This window comes from Mustela erminea, chromosome 4 (assembly GCF_009829155.1).
Source record: "Mustela erminea isolate mMusErm1 chromosome 4, mMusErm1.Pri, whole genome shotgun sequence".
Taxonomy (NCBI): domain Eukaryota; kingdom Metazoa; phylum Chordata; class Mammalia; order Carnivora; family Mustelidae; genus Mustela; species Mustela erminea.
The window spans coordinates 118,037,889-118,058,649 of NC_045617.1; the positions used below are offsets into that span (position 1 = coordinate 118,037,889).

At 39.8% G+C, this 20,761-nt stretch overlaps 1 protein-coding gene across 1 annotated transcript in view; it reads right to left on the minus strand.

The window, feature by feature from the left end:
* UHRF1BP1 (UHRF1 binding protein 1) overlaps nt 1-20,761 on the minus strand; it is a 66,547-nt gene that overhangs the window by 25,569 nt on the left and 20,217 nt on the right. Inside the window, exons 2-8 of the mRNA XM_032340572.1 lie at nt 11,675-11,837; nt 11,536-11,574; nt 10,754-10,845; nt 2,101-2,290; nt 1,650-1,790; nt 1,048-1,218; nt 167-359 (exon numbers count right to left, since the gene is read on the minus strand). Of these exons, the coding sequence (XP_032196463.1) occupies nt 167-359; nt 1,048-1,218; nt 1,650-1,790; nt 2,101-2,290; nt 10,754-10,845; nt 11,536-11,574; nt 11,675-11,837 (989 nt within the window). The remainder of the gene's footprint in view (nt 1-166; nt 360-1,047; nt 1,219-1,649; nt 1,791-2,100; nt 2,291-10,753; nt 10,846-11,535; nt 11,575-11,674; nt 11,838-20,761) is intronic.

Here is a 20,761-nt window from a genome sequence, read left to right on the forward strand (position 1 = left end):
AACGCTAAAAGCACTACCTCACACCAACAGAGCAAGAGACCACCAGAGACCAAGGCCCAAGGAATGGATGGGATTAAGGGGGGAAGCTTCCCAAAGCACTCCCCATCTTGAGAAAAGCAAAGGTGCCGACGGAGCACCAGGCCCAGGCTCAGGCTGACCAGAGTACCTGGCTCTCGGGACTGGCTATCATCGCAAACGTGCAGGTCCAGGCGGGAGATTAGCAGGTGGTAGGAGGACTCCTTCACATCAAATTTCTCAAAGTACTGGCTTAGGCGGCTGCTGCTACTGTTGCTGCTGCCCTGGCTGCCCCCGAACGCCTGGGCCCAGGACTGCTGGGCACTGGGAGCAGGTGGGGTGATCTACATGTGACAGAGAGCAAAAATATAAGTCCAAACCCAGAGAGCTCCTCACAGCCTTTCTTAAGCTTTAGTTCAGTCTGGAGAAATCCACAATTTCATGAGATGGCTGCTCTCTCCCGTAACTGTTCACCTGATAGCTTACATAGACCTGTCCCGCCTAAAGAACCCAAACTCCAAAAAGCCTCGTTATAATTAGTCTTGTAACTCTAGACAGAGTACCGCTGTTCTTAGGTCTGAAATGCCCCCAAGCTCTCACTCCCCAGGACTTAGCTTACTGATGCCAAAACACTGCCTCCTCCAATAGTCTTTCTTAAATGCCCCCTTTCAGCCCATGCAGTTAGATGCCTCTTCTTCGTGCTCTCATGGCATAGTGTCTACTTATATACGAACCACCTCCTATTATAATAATTTGTTTACAGTCCACACTGTAAGGCAGTCAGAGCTCTAAAGACAGGAACAAGAGGCTTATTCTACTTTTCCTCCCAGTGGCTAGTACTATATAGCTAACACACCAGAGGCACCCAATGAATAGAATAAATTAGAAGCACAAACAAAGCCTATGCAAATGACAAATGCCCCAAAAATGCCTAATGAAGTCTAGACCTCACCTATGTTGGTATGAATTAGGTCTGGCCCTCCATCTCTCTAGCCACCCCCTACCCCAAAGGGTGTCTGTTTTGCCTCTAACCTGTACAGGTTCAGGAGCCAGACTCTTTCTCTGCTGGGCTGACTTCTCCATGGCCTCACTCAGTGACTCTGCGTACTTCATCATAGCCTTGAGCTGCGAGTCAGTTAGCACCCAGAGCAGGTCATCCAACAGGAACATCAGCTTGGAGGCTACCACATTGCAATCTTTGGTCTGAAAGGGCCACACAAAACATGGGGTTCAACATCTGGTATCATTCCAACTCAACGTGATTATTGCCTGATTAATTTCAGAGAGGCTTTTCAATACCCAGAACATGAAAAGAAAGCAGCAAACACTATGGAGATTCAATTTCTTACGAAACTACTAATGTTTTCTGTGGTTAACAAGAAAACAGTAGTCAACTGCCAGGTGTCTATGTCGGTGTCCCTATGTATAGGTAAAAATTGTGGTTTCCAAAATTCAGGTGACAAGGAGGTGCAAATGTTCACAGAAATGTTCTGTGCAACACTGAAGTATAGGCCTGCCACTTTTGATTGTCACTCCTAGGGCCAGTAACATTAAAAAAACAGAGAACAACAACTCTAAGGTTGTCTAAGAGAACAAAAGATAGAAGTTTTCACGAGGGCAGAGAACATACTCACTCTTCTCTTGAGGGCTATTTGGATCCTGCCTTGGTTGGTAATAAGCCTCAGTGGAGTGGTGACTGGGTCCTGATCACCATTGTCTGTAGCATCTGCCTCAATTCGAAGTGTTTGCCAAGTTATTTCCTTAAATGTTAGAACCTAAAAGGAGAGAAAGTAAAATCCTTTAATTCTATGGATGAAATTAACCAAGAGGCAGGAAGTCTAAGAGGGAAAAGACTAGCAAGGAAGAAACTCCCACCTATTTCTCAGTTGGGATCCTACCAATAGAATGCAGTGGATCAGAGATCCCTAAAAGAAGAAGGCATGTAGCAGTAACACTGGGATTCTTGGGGTCACAGGAATGGGGGACATATCTGAGGAAAACCCCAAAGCAGGAATAATATCCTTTAAAAACCAGTCCTATTTTGAATCTCCTCATTCTCTCCTCTTGCAATACTGGGGCTGTCACCTCTCCTCGGTGGGGGTCAGTGATGCGGGTGAGACGGAGGTCACTCTGCTGCCAGTTGGGGTTGACGCTGTAGCCCTGGAGCTGCCACAATTCAAAAGAAGCGTGGAAAGCCTTGGAGTGAATCTTGATGGTGATGGAATTGACGATGATAAACATTCCCTCCACCACCTTCTCGGCAAAGCCATACTCACTACAACAAATGAGGGAGACCAATATTCAGAAGCAGGTGAGACTTTGTATGCACTTTTTACAGTGGAAGACATCAGACAAGATTATTAACAGTTTCTCTTTGGGTGCTAGAACTATGGATGATTTCTTTCTTTTATCTCTCTCTATTTCTACTTACATTCTTTAAATTTTGAAAATGTTTTATGATGCAGTACTCTTAATTGGATTTTTTGAGTAATGAAATAAAAGAAAAAGAGTTGACCTAGAAATAATCTCTTTTTTGTTAGAAAGAATGAATTAAAAAATATTTTTATAATCCACAAACTACCCAAATGTGAATGTTGTACATGAGGGGAGGTATAACTAAAGAAAGGAAATGCTAGATTTTTATAAAACCTTCAAAGACACAGCATACTCTGCAAAGGTAGTGGGAAGAGGAAAGAAGTACAGCCAGGTGAGCAAGAGGTCAAGAACAATCCCAACTCTACCCTGTCAAATATATCCCAAAAAGCATAGCTGGACTTCCACAGTGAGAGGTCAGAAATGGTAAGAAGAGGAACAAAGGCCATCTTAAAGTCCTCCTGGATATAGAAAAACACAGACATTCTTGACACATAAATGAAATCAGTTCTCATTACAAGAGATAAAAAGAAGACGTAGAAATTATAAACTGGAAAAAATATGTATTTCCAATTTATATCACAAAGGGCTAACATCTCTAATGTATAAAGAGCTTCAAGAAACTGAAAACAAAAATACAGGCCAATAAAAATGGGACAAAGTATGGGCAGTTCACAGAGAAGGAAGTGCAAATGATATTAAACATAAAAATGTTCAACCGTACTCACAAATCACAACTATATTGAGAGACACTTAATTTATAATAGTGGTGACAGAGCAGTAGGGAAAAGATGGTCTTTCAATAATGGCACATGGTCATTTTGAAGAGATTGACAGAGAAAAAATAATATTAACTCCTATCTTACATCAAACAAAAGAAATAATCATTTTAAGGCCAATCATATCAGGGTGCCTGGGTGACTCAGTGGTTAAGCCTCTGCCTTTGGTTCAGCTCACAGTCTCAGGATCCTGGGATTGAGCCCCACATCAGGCTCCTTGCTTAGCAAGGAGCCTGCTTCCCCCTCTCCCTCCGTCTGTCTCTCTGCCTACTTGCAATCTCTATCCCTCTGTCAAACAAATAAATAAAATCTTAAAAAAAAAAAAAAAGACCGATTATATCTAAATGTGAAAGGTCAAACAATAAAACTTTTAGAAGAAAACAAAAGAGAGTATCTTCATGCCTTCAGACGAAGAGACCCTTAAGACACAAAAAGGGTTAAGCATAAAGGGCAAAAAAAAGGCATACATTACATTACATTAGAATTAATCATTTCTGTTGAACAAAAAAACCATTAAGAGTGATAGTGATACTTAGCCTCACTCATCAGGGAAATGCAAATGAAAGCCACAATGAGCTATCACCTCGCATCTGTCAAAATGGCTAGTATCAAAACAACAAGAAACAAGTTTTGGAAAGGATGTGAAGAAAAAGAAACATTTGAAGGGGCACCTGGGTGGCTCAGTGGGTTAAAGCCTCTGCCTTCGGCTCAGGTCACGGTCCCAGAGTCCTGGGATTGAGTCCTGCATTGGGTTCTCTGCTCAGAAGGGAGCCTGGTTCCTCCTCTCTCTCTGCCTGCCTCTCTGCCTACTTGTGATCTCTGTCTGTCAAACTGTCAAATAAATGGATAAAATCTTAAAAAAAAAAAAAAAAAAAAGGAAACCTTTGTGCACTGTTAGTGCGGCGAATGGCGATTTGGTGCAGCCATGTGGAAAAGAATGTGGAGTTTCCTCAAAAAAATAAAAAGAGAAGTATCATATGATCCAGTAATTCTACTTCTAGGTCTTTACTTGAGGAAAATGAAAACCCTAATTTGGGACGCCTGAGTGGCTCAATGAGTTAAGCCTCTCCTTTCACCTCAGGTCATGATCTCTGGGTCCTGGGATCGAGCCCCACATTGGGCTCTCTGCTCAGCAGGGAGCCTGCTTCCCCCTCTCTGCCTATTTGTGATGTCTCTCTCTGTTAAATAAATAAATAAAATATTTTTTAAAAAAAGAAAGGAAAAAGAAAACCCTAATTCAAGAAGGTATCTGCACGCCTATGTTTATAGCAGCATTATTTACAATAGTCAAGAAACGGGAGCAATGCAATTGCCCCAGCAATAGATAAATAAAGAAGATGTGATATATATATATGCAATGGAATACTACTCAGCCATTAAAAAGAATGAACTCTTACCATTTGTGACAACATGGGTGAACCTAGAAGGTATTATGCTAAGTAAAACAAGTCAGATAAAGAAAAATACATGATTTCACTTATATGTGGAATCTGAAAAACAAAACAAGTGAACAAACAAAACAAGCTCATAAATACACAGAACACTCTGGTGGTTGCCAGAGGGGAGGAGTAAGAGGAGTGGGCAAAATAGGTGGAGTGATGAAGAGGTACATACTTCAAGTAGTAAAATAAATCAGTCATAAGAATGAAAAGTACAGCACAGGGAATATTGTGAATATTATTGCAATAATATATGATAACTATACTTATCATTAATATCATATGAACATATAAACACTAACATATGTTATATCATGTTATCACATAATAATCATATATCATATGATATGATATCATATCATATCATATCACATATATATTATATGTATATATTAAATATATGTATATATCACATATATGTGTGATATCATATATCATGTTATCATATGAACACTACATAATGTGTAGAGCTATCAAATCACTATATTGTACACCTGAAACCAATAAAACACTGTATATCGACTATACTTCAATTAAAGGGAAAAAATGAAGCAACACTAGGGATGAGCAGGTAGAGAGAAAAGGCCATGTGAGGAAATGCTAAGGAGTCAGCATCTGCAAGCCAAGGAGAGAGGCCTCAGGATCTGGTGATACCTTGATAATAAGACTTCAAGCCCCCAGAACTGTGAGAAAATAAATTTCAACTTATTTGAAATTTAGTGAAATTTCAACAATAAATTTCAACTATTTAGGCAACTAGTCTATGGCATTATGTCATGGTAGTCACAGCAAACCAATACAAATGGATATGGGGTTCCAATTTCAGATGTAAAAGCTCTGGAGATTTGTTGCAGGATGTGAGTAGAGTTAACACTACTGAACTTTACACTTAAAAGTGGTTAAGGGGCGCCTGGGTGGCTCAGTGGGTTAAGCCCCTGAGAAACATGATTTCAGGGTCCTGGGATCGAGCCCTGCCTCAGGCTCTCTGCTCAGTGGAGAGCCTGCTTCCCCCCTCTCTCTGCCTGCTGCTCTGCCTACTTGTGATCTCTCTCTGTCGAATAAATAAATAAAATCTTAAAAAAAAAAGTGGTTAAGATGTGTCTGTTAGGGGCGCCTGGGTGGCTCAGTGGGTTAAAGCCTCTGCTTTCGGCTCAGGTCATGATCCCAGGGTCCTGGGATCGAGCCCCGCATCAGGCTCTCTGCTCCGCGAGAAGCCTGCTTCCTCCTCTCTCTGCCTGCCTCTCTGCTTACCTGTGATTTCTCTCTGTCAAATAAATAAATAAAATCTTTAAAAAAAAAAAAAAAAAAAAAAAGATGTGTCTGTTAGCCATTTGTATGTCTTCTTTGGAGAAGTGTCTGTTCATTGTCTTTTGCCCACTTTTTGACATGATTATCTGTTTTGTGTGTGTTGAGTCTGAGGAATTCTTTATACATCTTAGATATCAGCCCTTTGTCTATAGTGTCATTTGTGAATATCTTCTCCCATTCCATGGGTTGCCTCTTTGTTTTGCTGACTATTTCCTTTGCTGTGCAGAAACTTTTGTTCTTGATAAAGTCCCAAAAGTTCATTTTCACTTTTGTTTCCTTTGCCTTTGGAGACATATCTTGAAAGAAGTTGCCATGGCCAATATCGAAGACATATAAATGGCTAACCGACACATGAAAAAATGTTCATCATCATTAGCAATCAGGGAAATTCAAATCAAAACCACATTAAGATACCACCTTATACCAGTTAAAATGTCTAAAATTAACAAAACAGTAAACATGTGTTGGAGAGGATGTGGAGAAAGGGGAATCCTCTTACACTGTTGGTGGGAATGCAAGTTGGTACAGCCACTTTGGAGAACAGTGTGGAGATTCCTTAAGAAATTAAAAATAGAGCTTCCCTATGACCCTGCAATTGCACTATTGGGTATTTACCCCAAAGATACAGATGTAGTGAAAAGAAGGGCCATCTGTACCCCAATGTTCATAGCAGCAATGGCCACAGTTGCCAAACTGTGATAAGAACCAAGATGCCTTTCAGTGGAAGAATGGATAAAGAAGATGTGGTCCATATATACTATGGAGTATTATTCCTCCATTAAAAGGATGAATACCCAACTTTTGTATCAACATGGACGGGACTGGAAGATATTATGCTAATTGAAATAAGTCAAGCAGACAGAGTCAATTATCATATGGTTTTGCATATTTGTGGAGCATAAGGAATAACACAGAGGACATTAGGAGATGGAGAGAAGTGAATTGGGAGAAATTGGAAGGGGAGACGAACCACGAGAGACTGTGGACTCTGAGAAACAAACTGAGGATTTTGGAGAGGCAGGGGTTGGGGGTTAGGGAGCCTGGTGGTAGGTATTAAGGAGGGCACATATTGCATGGAGCACTGGGTGTGGTGCATAAACAATGAACACTGAAAAGAAATTTTTTTTTAAAAAGTGGTTAAGATGGGGGTGCCTGGATGTCTCAGCTGGTTAAGCGTCTGTCTTAGGCTCAGGTCACAATCCCAGAATCCCAGGATCAAGCCCCACATTAGCCTCCCTGCTCTGTGGGGGAGTCTGCTTCTTCCTGTGCCCTTCACCCCACTTGTGCTCTCTATTTCTCTAATAAATAAATAAATAACATATTTTAAAAAGTAAAAAAAATTAAAAGATGAATCATACTGTGTGATTCCAACTATATGACATTCTGGAAAAGGAAAAACAATGGAGACAGTGAAAAATATCAGCGGTTTCAGGGGTTGGGGCAGGAATAGAGATAAATAAGTAGAGCACACAGAATTTTTAGGGCTGTGAAAATACCATAATGGTAGATACATGTCATTATACATTTTTCCCAACCCAAAGAATGTACAAAACCAAGAGTGAACCTTAATGGGACCTATGGACTTTGGGCAATTGTGATGTGTCAATGTAGGTTAACCACTGTAACAAATGTACTACTCTGATGGGGGATGTTGATAATGGAGATGGCTATGCATGCACAGGGGCAAGGAGATATGGGAAATCTGTGCCCCTTCCTCTAACTTTATTGTGAGCCAAAAACTGCAAAATTTGTCTTAAAAAAAAACCAAAAAACAAAAAACCTCTCTGTATGTCAAATTGGCATCCTGAACGTATGAAAAATGACTTCAAGTGACTTTAAAACACAGCATTCGACCATACTTCTCTAGAGGGATATATCATAAATTTAAAACACATACATGCACACAGAAATCTACCATACTCAGTAGTCTTATTGATAGTTACAATACTGGCTTTGTTATTTTTTTAAACAATTGAAAAAAGTGAATTGTTTATTATATTATTGTTGTTAGGAACCATGGTACAGCATATGAACAAAAAATACAAACATTAAATCTAAACAGTTATTTTAAAATCCTCTTTTTTTTTGAATTGAGAAATATCCGCATATTGTCATGATTTATTTTTCTCTTTTTTAAAAATACCATTACCCTATAACTGAATGTGTAAAAGGCCTTATTGCAATAACAACTCAATGAATACAATTTTGCCCAGACTGTTCTCTTTAAATAAGATTTCTCACTAAAAGGAACTGGCGTTCCTTAGGAGAAATGTCAGATTACTGGGGTCTTCTCCAAAAGACACAGGCAGTGACTTCGAAAGGCTCTCCCTGGCCAAAGATAAGGACATCTGAATATCAAAACAAATAACGACTATAAATGTATGAAATACAACAAACATTTTTTTTAAAGTAAATGGAAGTGTAGGATGTAAGAAAATTTAAATGTAAAAGCATAAAAAGAATGTAAAATAGTAAACCACTCTGGAAAAGTTTGGCAGTTTGGGGCGCCTGGGTGGCTCAGTTGTTGGGCATCTGCCTTTGGCTCAGGTCATGATCTCAGGGTCCTGGGATCGAGCCTCACACTGGGCTCCCCACTCAGCAGAGAGCCTGCTTCTCCCTCTCCCACTTGCTCTGCTTGTGTTCCCTCTCACTCTCTGTCAAATAAATAAATAAGTACAATCCTAAAAAAAAAAAAGAAAGAAAGAAAAGAAAGTTTCTTAAAAAGCTAAATCTTACCTACCATACCTACCACCTGACCACTCCATTCCTAGGCATTTACCCAAGAGAAATAAAAGCACATGACCACACAAAAACTTGTATATGAATGTTCATAGCAACATTATTCATAATAGCCAAACACTGAAAATAAAGTGTCCACTAACAAGTGAATGGATTAAAAAACAAAAAAAAAACAAGCAAATGGATAAACAAATTCTAATCTCCCCACACAATGGAATATAATACTCAGTAATAAAAGGAATGAACTATTGATACACTCAACAACATGGATGAATCTCAAAATAATTATGCTGAGTAAAAGAAGCCAGACAAAAACCAGTACATACTACATACTATGATTCCTTTTATATAAAATTATAGAAAATGTAAACTAATCTATAGTCACAGAAAGCCATGCTTTTACCCCCCAGTCTGGGGATAGGAGGGCATGAGAAAGGAAAGGGAAGGAATATAAGGGAGAACAACAATATGGTTAAGGGTTAATGGATATGTTCATTGTCTTGATTGTGTTGATGACTGCATGGTGTGCATATGCTAAAACTTATCAAACTGTATGCTTTGTACATGTAGTCTATTTTGTGTCAGTTATACTTTAATAAAGCTGTTAAAAAAACATGAATCCAAAAGGATAACTCTCCTTCATCCTCCCCCCACACCCACAAAAAATCTTAGAGATTACTGCTAGTCTATTATTGTTAATAAATGTAATAGGAAGAAAAGAATTATAAAATCCCTGTTTTGCATCAACAGTGAAATATAACAGACCTACACAATTATCATCAATGGTTATCAATGGTCCTTACACCATGAGATGAAGTAGATGAGGACCTTAATCACAATGGATAAATCAGGCCATCATTATCTGAATCCACTGATTAATCTTAACCAAAGGAACATTTTGTGTCTCCTGATACAATAGGAAATACATGGTATAATTTTTAGAGCATTCTTACCAAGAAAACAAAAACATTTACTCAAATCAAGCCTTTAAATCTTACTACCAGGTTAAAAGAGAAACATTTAAAATATATCCTTGAGGACACAATCAGCCAAAATACAAAATGTAGGAAATTCTTTATCAAAAACAATCTAGTTTTGGGGCGCCTGGGTGGCTCAGTGGGTTAAAGCCTCTGCCTTCGGCTCAGGTCATGACCCCAGGGTCCTGGGATCCAGCCCCACTTTGGGCTCTCTGCTCAGCGGGGAGCTTGCTTCCCCCTCCTCTCTCTCTTTGCCTGCCTCTCTGCCTACTTGTGATCTGTCAATAAATAAATCTTTAAAAAAAAAAATCTAGTTTCTACAAAGAATAAATAGAATACTAAAGAGTGGGTGTGGGGGGTTGTTTAGAACTAAAAAGCCTTAAAAGGCATATCCCTAAATGTAATATGTGGAGCTCTATGGAGCCATACTGCATTGGAAAAAATATTTTAGAGACAATTCATAAAATTGAATATGAAATAAGTATTAGATAATATTAACAAATTCCTATTAATTCTATTGATTGTGATAATAGTTTTGTGTATTTTTTCTTTCTTTCTTCAAAGTCCCCGTCTGTTAAAAACACAGTATCTTGGGGCACCTGGGTGGCTCAGTGGGTTAAGGCCTCTGCCTTCAGCTCAGGTCATGATCTTAGGGTCCCGGGATCGAGCCCCGCATCAGACTCTCTGCTAGGCAGAGAGCCTGCTTCTCCCCAGCTTGCTCTCTGCCTGCCTCTCTGCCTACTTGTGATCTCTGTATCAAATAAATAAATAAAATATTTTTTTAAAAAAAGACACAGTATCTAGAAGTATTTACAGATGGAATCATATGGTGTCTGGGATTTGCTTTCAAAGACTACAGTGCATGCCATGCTCGTACAAGCGTGCGCGCGCGCGCGCACACACACACACACACACACACACACACAGCCAAGAAAAGGTGAAACTAGAATGGCAACATGTTAACAACTGTTGAAATCAGATCTTAGGTGCCTGGGGGTTGATTATACCATTCTCTCCATTTTAGTGTAAGTTGGAAAATTCCCAAATAAAAAGTTCATTTTTCACTAAAAGTTGATATGGAACAGTTAACATGTTGGAAATGAAAGGGACCTAAGCAACTAACCTCTGTCCAGAAGCGAGGGCAATAGGAGACTGTCCATTTGGGGGCCGAGGCTCCTCACATGTCTTCATCTCCACCTCTACCTTATCCAGACACTGAAATAAAAGCCACGGAGAGCTAAGCATCTGCACAAAAACCCACACAGCACACGGTGCATCTTATCCATCCCTACGCTGTACTGCCTAGTTGAGTGCTGTGCCTACAGTGGGCAGACAATAAATATTTGTCAAATGAATGAACAAACTGAAATGCAAGGAGAGGCCTCATCTTTCCTCTTCCATGTCCGTTAGCAGCAGAACTCCGGGACAAGCATAGGATTAGCTCACAGCAGAAAACTACAATATAAACCCAAGTTACAGAGGTATTACCATCCCTGGGGATTCCAGTTTTTGGATGAAATACATATTGGTGAGTTCCTGAAGGGCTTTCAGCTAATCACCCAATAGTCAACATGAACTAGATTTCTAATTTTTTCCTCTGTCAAGATTCCAAAGGAAATCCAGAAGTAGAACCTGGGCAGCAAAATTTGCTATAAAAAACAAAAGGCAAAACAACCGAGAACTACTTGGTCTTGTGTCTCAGTGCTAACTGCTACACCACACAGTAATTTCAGAATAAGCCCAGAAAACAGTCACTCTCAGAGAGAAGCTCACAAACCAGACAGAGCAAACACCAGCCCCAAAAGGGTTAGCCTGTCAGGACTCCTCCCCATCTCCTCTCAGATCTTTTAAAATCCCATCCCAGCCATCCCCATTTGATTACTTGCAATCAAGAAAGGCCATTACCAAGCAAATGGGGTGTGTCTTCAACTTTGTCCACTGGATCTGAAAGAGGAAAGCAACACTCAGGGCTGTGGGAGCTGCCCCTCAAGAAAACATGCCTGCTGGCCAAGGACAGCAACAGCACTCTGACCCGCATTCTCACCCGGATGGAGGCCCTGTTGCAGTAGACCCGAGTAATGGCTAACCAGGTGGGCAGCTCCAGCACATTCTGTAGAACCTCTTCATCCAGCTCCAGGTTGGTCAGCTGACCCTCCCCTTTCAGGGTGCTCAAATTGATTTTGTCTGGGGAAAGATTCTTGGTGAACCTGAAAAGAGTAAAGGTAAGAAGCTATTATTTCCATGGAAATCCACTAAACGGGCATGATAGCCAACACTTTTCAATTTGGAGAAAAGAGAAAGTTAAAGAACAAGTGTGACTAATGACCACACTGTCTCTATGCCAAGTAACATGTTAGGTCAGACCAACCATTCTACTCATTATTGTGTGACCTTTCTACTCAAGCACCTACAAAGAGGATTCTGGAGAAATGGCAGTGGCAACATAGCCTTTGTTATTTCTGAATCCCCACATTCAAACAGAGCAACTAGATAACACCACAAAAAGCCCACGGACGCCTGGGTGGCTCAGTTGGTTGAGCAGCTGCCTTCGGCTCGGGTCATGATCCCAGCGTCCTGGGATCGAGTCCCGCGTCGGGCTCCTTGCTCAGCAGGGAGCCTGCTTCTCCCTCTGCCTGCCATTCTGTCTGCCTGTGCTCGCTTTCTCCCTCTCTCTCTGATAAATAAATAAAAATCTTTAAAAAAAAAAATTCTTAAAAAAAAGCCCACGGACAGTACCTATTACAAAACTAGAAGACAAATCATCCTCATAAAACTCCATATAAAGAGGGAAAAACATCAAGGCCCAGCAGACACAAGTGCTATAAGCCACTGTGCAGATCAACACAGAGGGAAAGCAATAGGGCCTCTGACAGACCAGAGGACGGAAGAAGCCCAAGCTAGCCAAGTTTTAAATGAAAAGCAGTGTGGTCCAATCTGATTGCAGAGACTAAAACTAATGGGGTTGAGTCCACTGCAAGGGGTCCCCAGGGAGGCCCAAAGGACCTGGAGCAGTCTAGCTTTTTAAACTCAGGGAACTAACCAAGGCTCCTTCCTAGGATAGGGCACCCACACTGAAAAGAAACTGCTGAGAGAAATCCAAATTGAGCAAGAAAGGAAAAACAGAAATAAAGAGAAGAGATGGTACAGACAAAAGTGGGAGGGGGCAGTGGACTGACCAGGATATCTCAGAAAATAAGTCATACTTATTATGAAGTTAGAAAGTGAAACAGTAACAGGCTAATTGCTGGCTTGTTAAGTTGGGTCAAATGAAATCCTAGACCCTTACACATACCTTTACTCATGTGATCAAGGAAGACCCCCCACACACGCCTACAGTCCTGCAAATGAGCCTAAATCTCATCATGCTTTACTAGGTCCACCTGCTAATTTGTAGGAAATACAGAGGACAAACCCTGAGGGAAACAGAGGGAAACCCCTGAACTGCACCATAAGCAAGCAATCAGCAAAATGCAGACCATGGGAAACTACATATAGGTCAAGTCACCTGGACATAATTCCCACAGGTCAGTCTTCTCAATTGTCTCACACTTAGTCTCTCCAGTCTGCTCATGTGCTCTTGCCTCCCCCTTTTCTGAAGCATTCTCCCCACAATTTGCCATTCAAGGCCCACTGCAAGACTTCTCACTGAGGCTTTTTCCCTCACTGCTGCAACTCACATGAAACCTTTTTTCTTCTACATCTCTGGAAGCTGCTACACACATTTCAGTCATAATCACAGAGGATCTTGGATAGTTTCTAATTCTCGCCTATGTAACCACCCCTGTGTGATTAGATGTGAAGTCCTGTGACATCAGAGGCTCAGTCTCAGCTGTCCCTCCTAATCAAAATGGTCATCTGACACACCTACATACCTCTCAGCTAACTATCCTGCAGGCTACCTACTCCCAAGCTCCCTTCTCCCATCTTTCTGGTTAGATCAATGTAAGGTCAGATACTCACAGCGTATCCCTCTCACCTGTATGACAAATTGTCTATGACAAATCTCATGCCTGTAATTCTCATTGTTGCTGCCTCTCAGAGTCACTATTTTCCACCCCAATAATGAATTCTATTTTGCCCTCCGTCCATAACTATACTTAGTCCTTACATATATTAGATGCTAATAACTGACTTTAGAGTTACATATTGTTTACCGACTTGTATTTTTCACATATATCCTTTCCCATGACTAAGCTATATTTTAGTGATTTTGGTTGTCCTTGGACCATAAGATCGTGACATGCAAGAGTTGTATCCTCACCATTTTTTTCTACGGTGCCTAAAATGGTACTATGTAAAAAGGCTCTTTAACGATTTTTAAATGATAGTAAAAATTTTTTACTGCTTACCTATGAGACAAGGGGAAGGATCCACAGGAAACTGCATCTGTACGAATAATACTTACTTGTCATGTTGGGAGGTGACTGTCGCGCTATTCATTATATTACTCTCTATACTTTTTTGTGCAGCAACTATTTCACAATAATTCTAAGATTTCTATCAATTACCTATTATATGTACTTGCTGTTGGGAGAGCTATTCCTCCATGGGTCTCTCACATTCCTACGTGTCTTGCTGAATATGCCAAAAATGCATGACCCTGACCACTGCTTACCCAGGCCACTTTTCAGGACTGTGTTTGAAAATATCAGCTTTGGGAGATAAAGTAATATGCACCACCAGGACACAGAGCAGACATGCTTATCACTTACTACAAAAACAACGGATTCCCCAAGTTCAATGCTCCATTCTTAGAACTTATGTGTAAACATCCATTTGCGCCACTCTAATGGGACTTGAGGGGGCAAGGGGAACTAATGCAAACATGCTTATGCTACTTCTGGACTATGAGTAATAAAGTCCTTGGTCTCTGATCCAGAAGTCTCTTGTGCTCTGTCAGCATCACATGAACTACAGCAGACTAATTATTAGCTTCTAAGTAGGGTAAAATAAAATCCTATACCCTTACACATACTTTTACTGACTTCAATTCATAAAAAAATGTTTAATCAACATTTACTGGGGGTATGAGCCAATTTTATTCTCTAGACCCAAAAGACAAGTTTCTTTCTCCCCCTCCTTTTTAAAAAAAATATTTTATTTTTATTTATTTGACAGACAGAGATCACAAGTAGGCAGAGAGGCAGGCAGAGAGAGAGAGAGGGGGGAGGAAACAGGCTCCCTGCCGAGCAGAGAGCCCGATACGGGGCTTGATCCCAGGGAGCTGAAAGCAGAAGTTTAACTCACTGAGCCACCCAGGCGCCCCTCTTTCTTCCTTTTTTTTTTTTTTTTAAAGGTTTTATTTATTTGTCAGAGAATGAGCACAAGCAGGGGGAGCAGCAGGCAGAGCAGGCAGAGGGAGAAGCAGGCTCCCCACTGAGCAAGGAGCCCAAGGCGGGGCTCAATCCCAGGGCCCTGTGATCATGACCTGAGCCAAAGACAGCTGCTTAACTGACTGAGCCACCCAGTCATTCTGATAAAAACCATTTTTAAGAAAGGAAAGTAATAGGGACTTTTCAAGGATGTTCCTCTCTGAAAAAAAAGAGGGACATACTTTGAATGAAATATAAACACAGTCAAAAGTAAGTTATACTGCATGTTAGCACTGACATTCTGGAAGTGATTATATTAAATAAGCACCATGTATCTAACTTCTACATTGTGTTCTATGCAAAACTATTTGCAGCTCCATATAAAATATGTTACTTTTCAAGCCTTGAAAAAAAAAAAAAGTATGAGATTGTGTTATAGTTCAACCTAACCTTGCCACTATTTAGGGTATTGTGTCTCAAACGATGGTCCTGTGATCACATGGGTAGAATCACTTTGGCATATGTTTATATTAACATGCAGATTATTGGGCTGCCCTCCAGATATGCTGCATCACAATGGGGACAGGAGTAAGGAATCTGCATTTCTCTAAAGTTTGGAAATGGTTTGAGTTTTCAGTTAACCAGCTAAAGTAATTCAGGGAAGGGAAAATGGGAGGCTCAAGATGGAAAAGAGATGCATAGTCAATTAATTCTTCAAGAACAGAAATGTTTTCAACTTCTATCCTTATTATAGCGTGGTGTTTAAGAGCATGGGCTTTAGAGTTAGACTTGGGCTCAAAACCTGGCTCTCTCACTTGCTAATGCTGTGACTAACTGTTCAGTCAACTTTACAGGACTGCTGGGATTATAGAGCTAACTAATAGACATTAAATATCTGGCATTTAAGTGCTCAATAAATAAACAGTAATCATTATTTCTGGATTCCACTGCTGTCTTTAGACAAGGATTAAATTATTATCTTTAAAAAAGGTTTAGGAGGCTTATATTATTATCCTAGGACTCAAGATGTCTTGAAGAGACAATCCCTCAGATCTCTTTCTATCTCAGTGTATCATCTTCCATTCCTAGTATGCCTATTTCTATCCTTTCTACCCAGGTGTCTACAAATTGAAATCTGGACAAGGTTGAAACTGAATTAATGTTCTCTACAAAGCCTTTCCATTATATCCCACTCTGGCTCCAAGAATAGATTTTCACCTCTTGTCTCTCTAATACTACTGGGTCACAAGAGAACTGAGGACAGGGAACAAAATTATCAAGGAAGCTAGTAAAAAATCAAGCTTGTAAACAAATTAAAACCAACAAATTAAAAAACAACAAATTAAAAACAGGTCTATAGGTGGTAACCAGCAGAGTTCTATGAACTTTGTAACCATGTCATCTGGCAAATGACAGCACTGACTTCTTCAGGGCAGTTCTGTGGAGGAGAGAACCCTGTGACCAATTTATCCTGACAGTAACTGGGTGGGCTGATCTTGGAAGTAAGTGCAAGTGTGTGAACACCAGCCAGCCAGGACAACAGACTAATCTCAGTGAGGCCTGCTCACCAGCCTCTTGGCATACTACAAAACCCAGGAGAACCTGTCTTCCTGCCCCAAAGATTCAGATGAAAAGTGATCACTTTTTTTTTTTTTCCAGATGAAATGTGATCATTCATATTTCCAGGTAGGGCACAGGATAACCAACAGGATAAACTTCCTTTTATTATATAATTTTGGCTATCGGAATAAAGAATCTCTCTAGAGATTACATGCAGATCTGTGGACCACCATGACTATTCTCCCCTAACAGTAATAATGATAAATATTTGCTTTTTCATTTATCTTTTTTTTTTTAAAGATTTTATTTATTTATTTGATAGAGATCACAAGTAGGCAGAGAGGCAGGCAGAGAGAGAGAGAGGAGGAAGCAGACTCTCACTGAGCAGAGAGCCTGATGCGGGGCTCGATCCCAGGACCCTGAGATCATGACCTGCGCTGAAAGCAGAGGCTTAACCCTCTGAGCCACCCAGGCACCCCCAACTTTTTCATTTATCTTTTAGTATTTACTTTTAGTATTCAACAAAAGATGGATAGCATATCATTAGCTTCTCAAAAAACGCAGTAAGAATTCCTCAACTGATTTCGACTGCATTTTATAGTAATAACAAAGAATAGGTAAAAAGGTAATCCACAGGGCCTGCTGTAGAGGATTGTGGAGGTTCGCTGAACCAAGGAAACCAGATCTGAGATCTGATCTGAAACCACTTTACTCAGCATCTGTGTTCCTAATTGAGGAACAGTATCACTGATTCCAGGGTTGCTGAAAAGGCTAATGGAAGCCTTCTATTTATTCCACTTCAAGTATGTGGGGAAACATTTTTCTGGCCATCTGTTACTGTTATAGAGCATAGAAGCTAAGATGAAACCAAGTTGGAGAAACAGATTTTGATCAGGTTTCATTTCTGCCAGGGGATTGCAATCTGCCAAAGAGACAACAGAGAGACTCTCCGACATCTTTGTGAAAATGTACCACATTAGGAAGTGAGAATTCTTAGACTTTCAGATTCACAGAATTTCAGAGTAGAAGGAATCTTAAACAAGCATTTAGTCCAAATCTACAATTTGCAAATGGCCGGGAAGTTAAATGACTTGTCCAGCTAGCCAGTGGTTAAAATCCTGCAATAAGTCAATGGCAGAAATGAGACAACCCCGCATTCACTCAATTTTCTACTCTGAAATTCAGTACTTTTATTGTTAGTAATACAGTAAATAAGTTGCAATAAGCAGTCTGCTTCAGGTCCCACAGAAATTGAACCCCACAAGAGCAAAAATGTCTGCAAATACACTTCACTTCCTTCATTTCTTTTCCCACTAAGGTGATCACAGCTCAGGCCTTGGTTTCTAAGCCTCCTACCCAAATTCATATCAAAGTATTTTCACCCTCCAGCCACACCACAGGTATATCTTTTAGCAAAAATATAACATATCAAGCCACTGATTAAACACGGGGTCCCTAAATCACCTAAACAAACCATCTCGACCACTAAAGTAGCTAACATTATTCCATCCTAGATAACACGCCGGAATACGCCATTCAGTCTTAGAAGTTTGCCCTAACAGGTTTTACTCTCAAAACTTAATACATGAACAGATATATGCCTTTCTTAGAAGAAAATGCTGTCCTTCTGGATTTTTGTTTTCAAAGTTTTTAACTGTTTCATTTAAGGTGCAGTTTATATACAATGGCTTATTTCTGAACTTTGTATTTTGTTCTGCTGATCTACTTCATTCTTATGCCAATACCACACTGGTCTTATTATGGCAACTTCATTTTAGGTTTTGAAAGTGTAGTATAAACCTCATTCGGCTTTTTTCTCCAAGATTATTTTGGCCATTCTAGGTCCTTTTCATTTCTATATAAATTTTTTAATCAGCCTGCCACTTTCTGTAGGAGGAAGAAAAAAAAGCACCTGCTGAAATTCTAATTGGGATTGCATAGCTGAATTTGGGGAGCTAACATATTAACAAAAATGAGTCAGCCTATCCTTGAACACAGTATATAATCATTGTAGGCATATTTATTTGGATCTTTTTTAACCTCTCTAGGCAATGTTCTGTAGTTCTCCATATGCATCTTTTCTTTATATATACATATATATATACATACATACATGTATATACATATATATGTATAGTAAAGGACTATTTATCATTAAAGGAAATTGAAATGTTTTCTAGTTGTTTGCTGCTAGAAAATAGAAATAAAAGTGATATCTTTATATTGACTTTTTTTTAAGATTTTATTTTTAAGTAATCTCTACACCCAACATGGGGCTCAAACCTACAATCCTGAGATCGAGTCACACGCTCCACTGACTGAGCCAGCCAGGCATCCCTATATTGACCTAGTATCCTACTACCTTACTAAATTCAGTTATTAATTCTAGTGGTTGTTTTGTAGGTTCCTTAGGGTTTTCTTTTTTTTTTTTTTAATTTTATTTATTTATTTGACAGAGAGAGAGAGATCACAAGCAGGCAGAGAGGCAGGCAGAGAGAGAGAGGGGGAAGCAGGCTCCCTGCTGAGCAGAGAGCCCGATGCAGGACTCGATCCCAGGACCCCAGCATCATGACCTGAACCGAAGGCAGCGGCTTAACCCACTGAGCCACCCAGGCGCCCCACCTTAGGATTTTCTATGTAAACAATTATATCTGTGAATTGAATTATACTTATTATGAAGTATAACAAGATTATACTTCTTCATTTCCAATCTTTGTAAAAGTTGATATTTATCTATTAATCTTGTATGCTGCAACCTTGCTAAGCTAACTTATCAGTTCTAGTAACTTTTTTTTAAAAAGCCATAAAATTTCTACATAGACATTCATGTTGTCTGCAACATCTGTCAGGCTTCTGTTACCATGTTAAAACAGATGGGAAGTGTTTCCCTTCTCTATTTCTCTAAAGAATTTGTGTTAATGAGTATTATTTCTTACTTAAATGTTCAAAAGAAGTCATCAATAAAACTGGACCTTGGGACGCCTGGGTGGCTCAGTTGGTTAAGCGGCTGCCTTCGGCTCAGGTCATGATCCCAGCCTCCTGGGATCGAGTCCCACATCGGGCTTCTTGCTCGGCAGGGAGCCTGCTTCTCCCTCTGCCTCTGCCTGCCATTCTGTCTGCCTGTGCTCGCTCTCTCCCCCTCTCTCTCTCTGATAAATAAATAAAATCTTAAAAAAAAAAAAAAAACTGGACCTGGAGTTTTCTTTATAAAAAAAGGTTCTGGGCACCTGGGTGGCTCAGTAGGTTAAAGCCTCTGCCTTTGGCTAGGATCTCAGGTTCCTGAGATCGAGCCCTGCATCGGGCTCTCTGCTCAGCAGGGAGCCTGCTTCCCCCCACTCCTCTCTCTCTGCCTGCCTCTCTGCCTACTTGTGATCTCTATCTGTCAAATAAATAAATAACATCTTTAAAAAAAAAAAAAAAGGTTCTGATAACAAATGCAATTTCTTTAATAAGGCTACTCACATATTCTGTTTTCTGTTTCACTGCCAGTTCTGGTAAGCTATGTTTTTCAAATAATTATGTGCATTCATCTAAGTTGAATTTTTTGACAAAAGATATTCATAACATCCCTTAGTACCTTTTAACATCTGTAAGATCTATCTATATACCCTCTTTCTTTCTTTCTTTTTTTTAAAGATTTTATTTATTTGACAGATAGAGATCACAAGTAGGCTGAGAGGCAGGCAGAGAGAGAGAGGAGGAAGCAGGCTCCCTGCTGAGCAGACAGCCCGATGTGGGGCTCGATCTTAGGACCTTGGGATCATGACCGGAGCCGAAGGCAGAGGCTTTAACCCACTGAGCCACCCCGGTGCCCCTATATACCCTCTTTCATTCCTCATAGTATTTATTATTGTTTTTTGATCAGTTTCACTAAAGGTTAATTTGGTATTAAAAAAAAAAAACTTCTGTATTATATTTCTCTGTTTTTGTCCTATTTTCAATTTCAGTGATTTCTTTTTTTCCTTTATTCTACTTACTTGGAATTTATTTTGCTCATCTTTTTCTAGCATCTTAAGTTGGAAACTTCAATCACTGATTTTTTAAACTTTTCCCTAATATAAGTTTTTAAAGCTATATATTTCTCAATACTCACTTTATCTGCTACATCCCACAAGTTTTAATATGTTGAATTTTCATTGCCAACTAGCTAGAAATATTTTCTAATTTCTTTTATAATGCTTTCTTTGACCATGACCTATTTAGAAATGTATTTTAAATATTCCAAATTTGCAGAGCCTTTCTAGTTATATTATTGATAT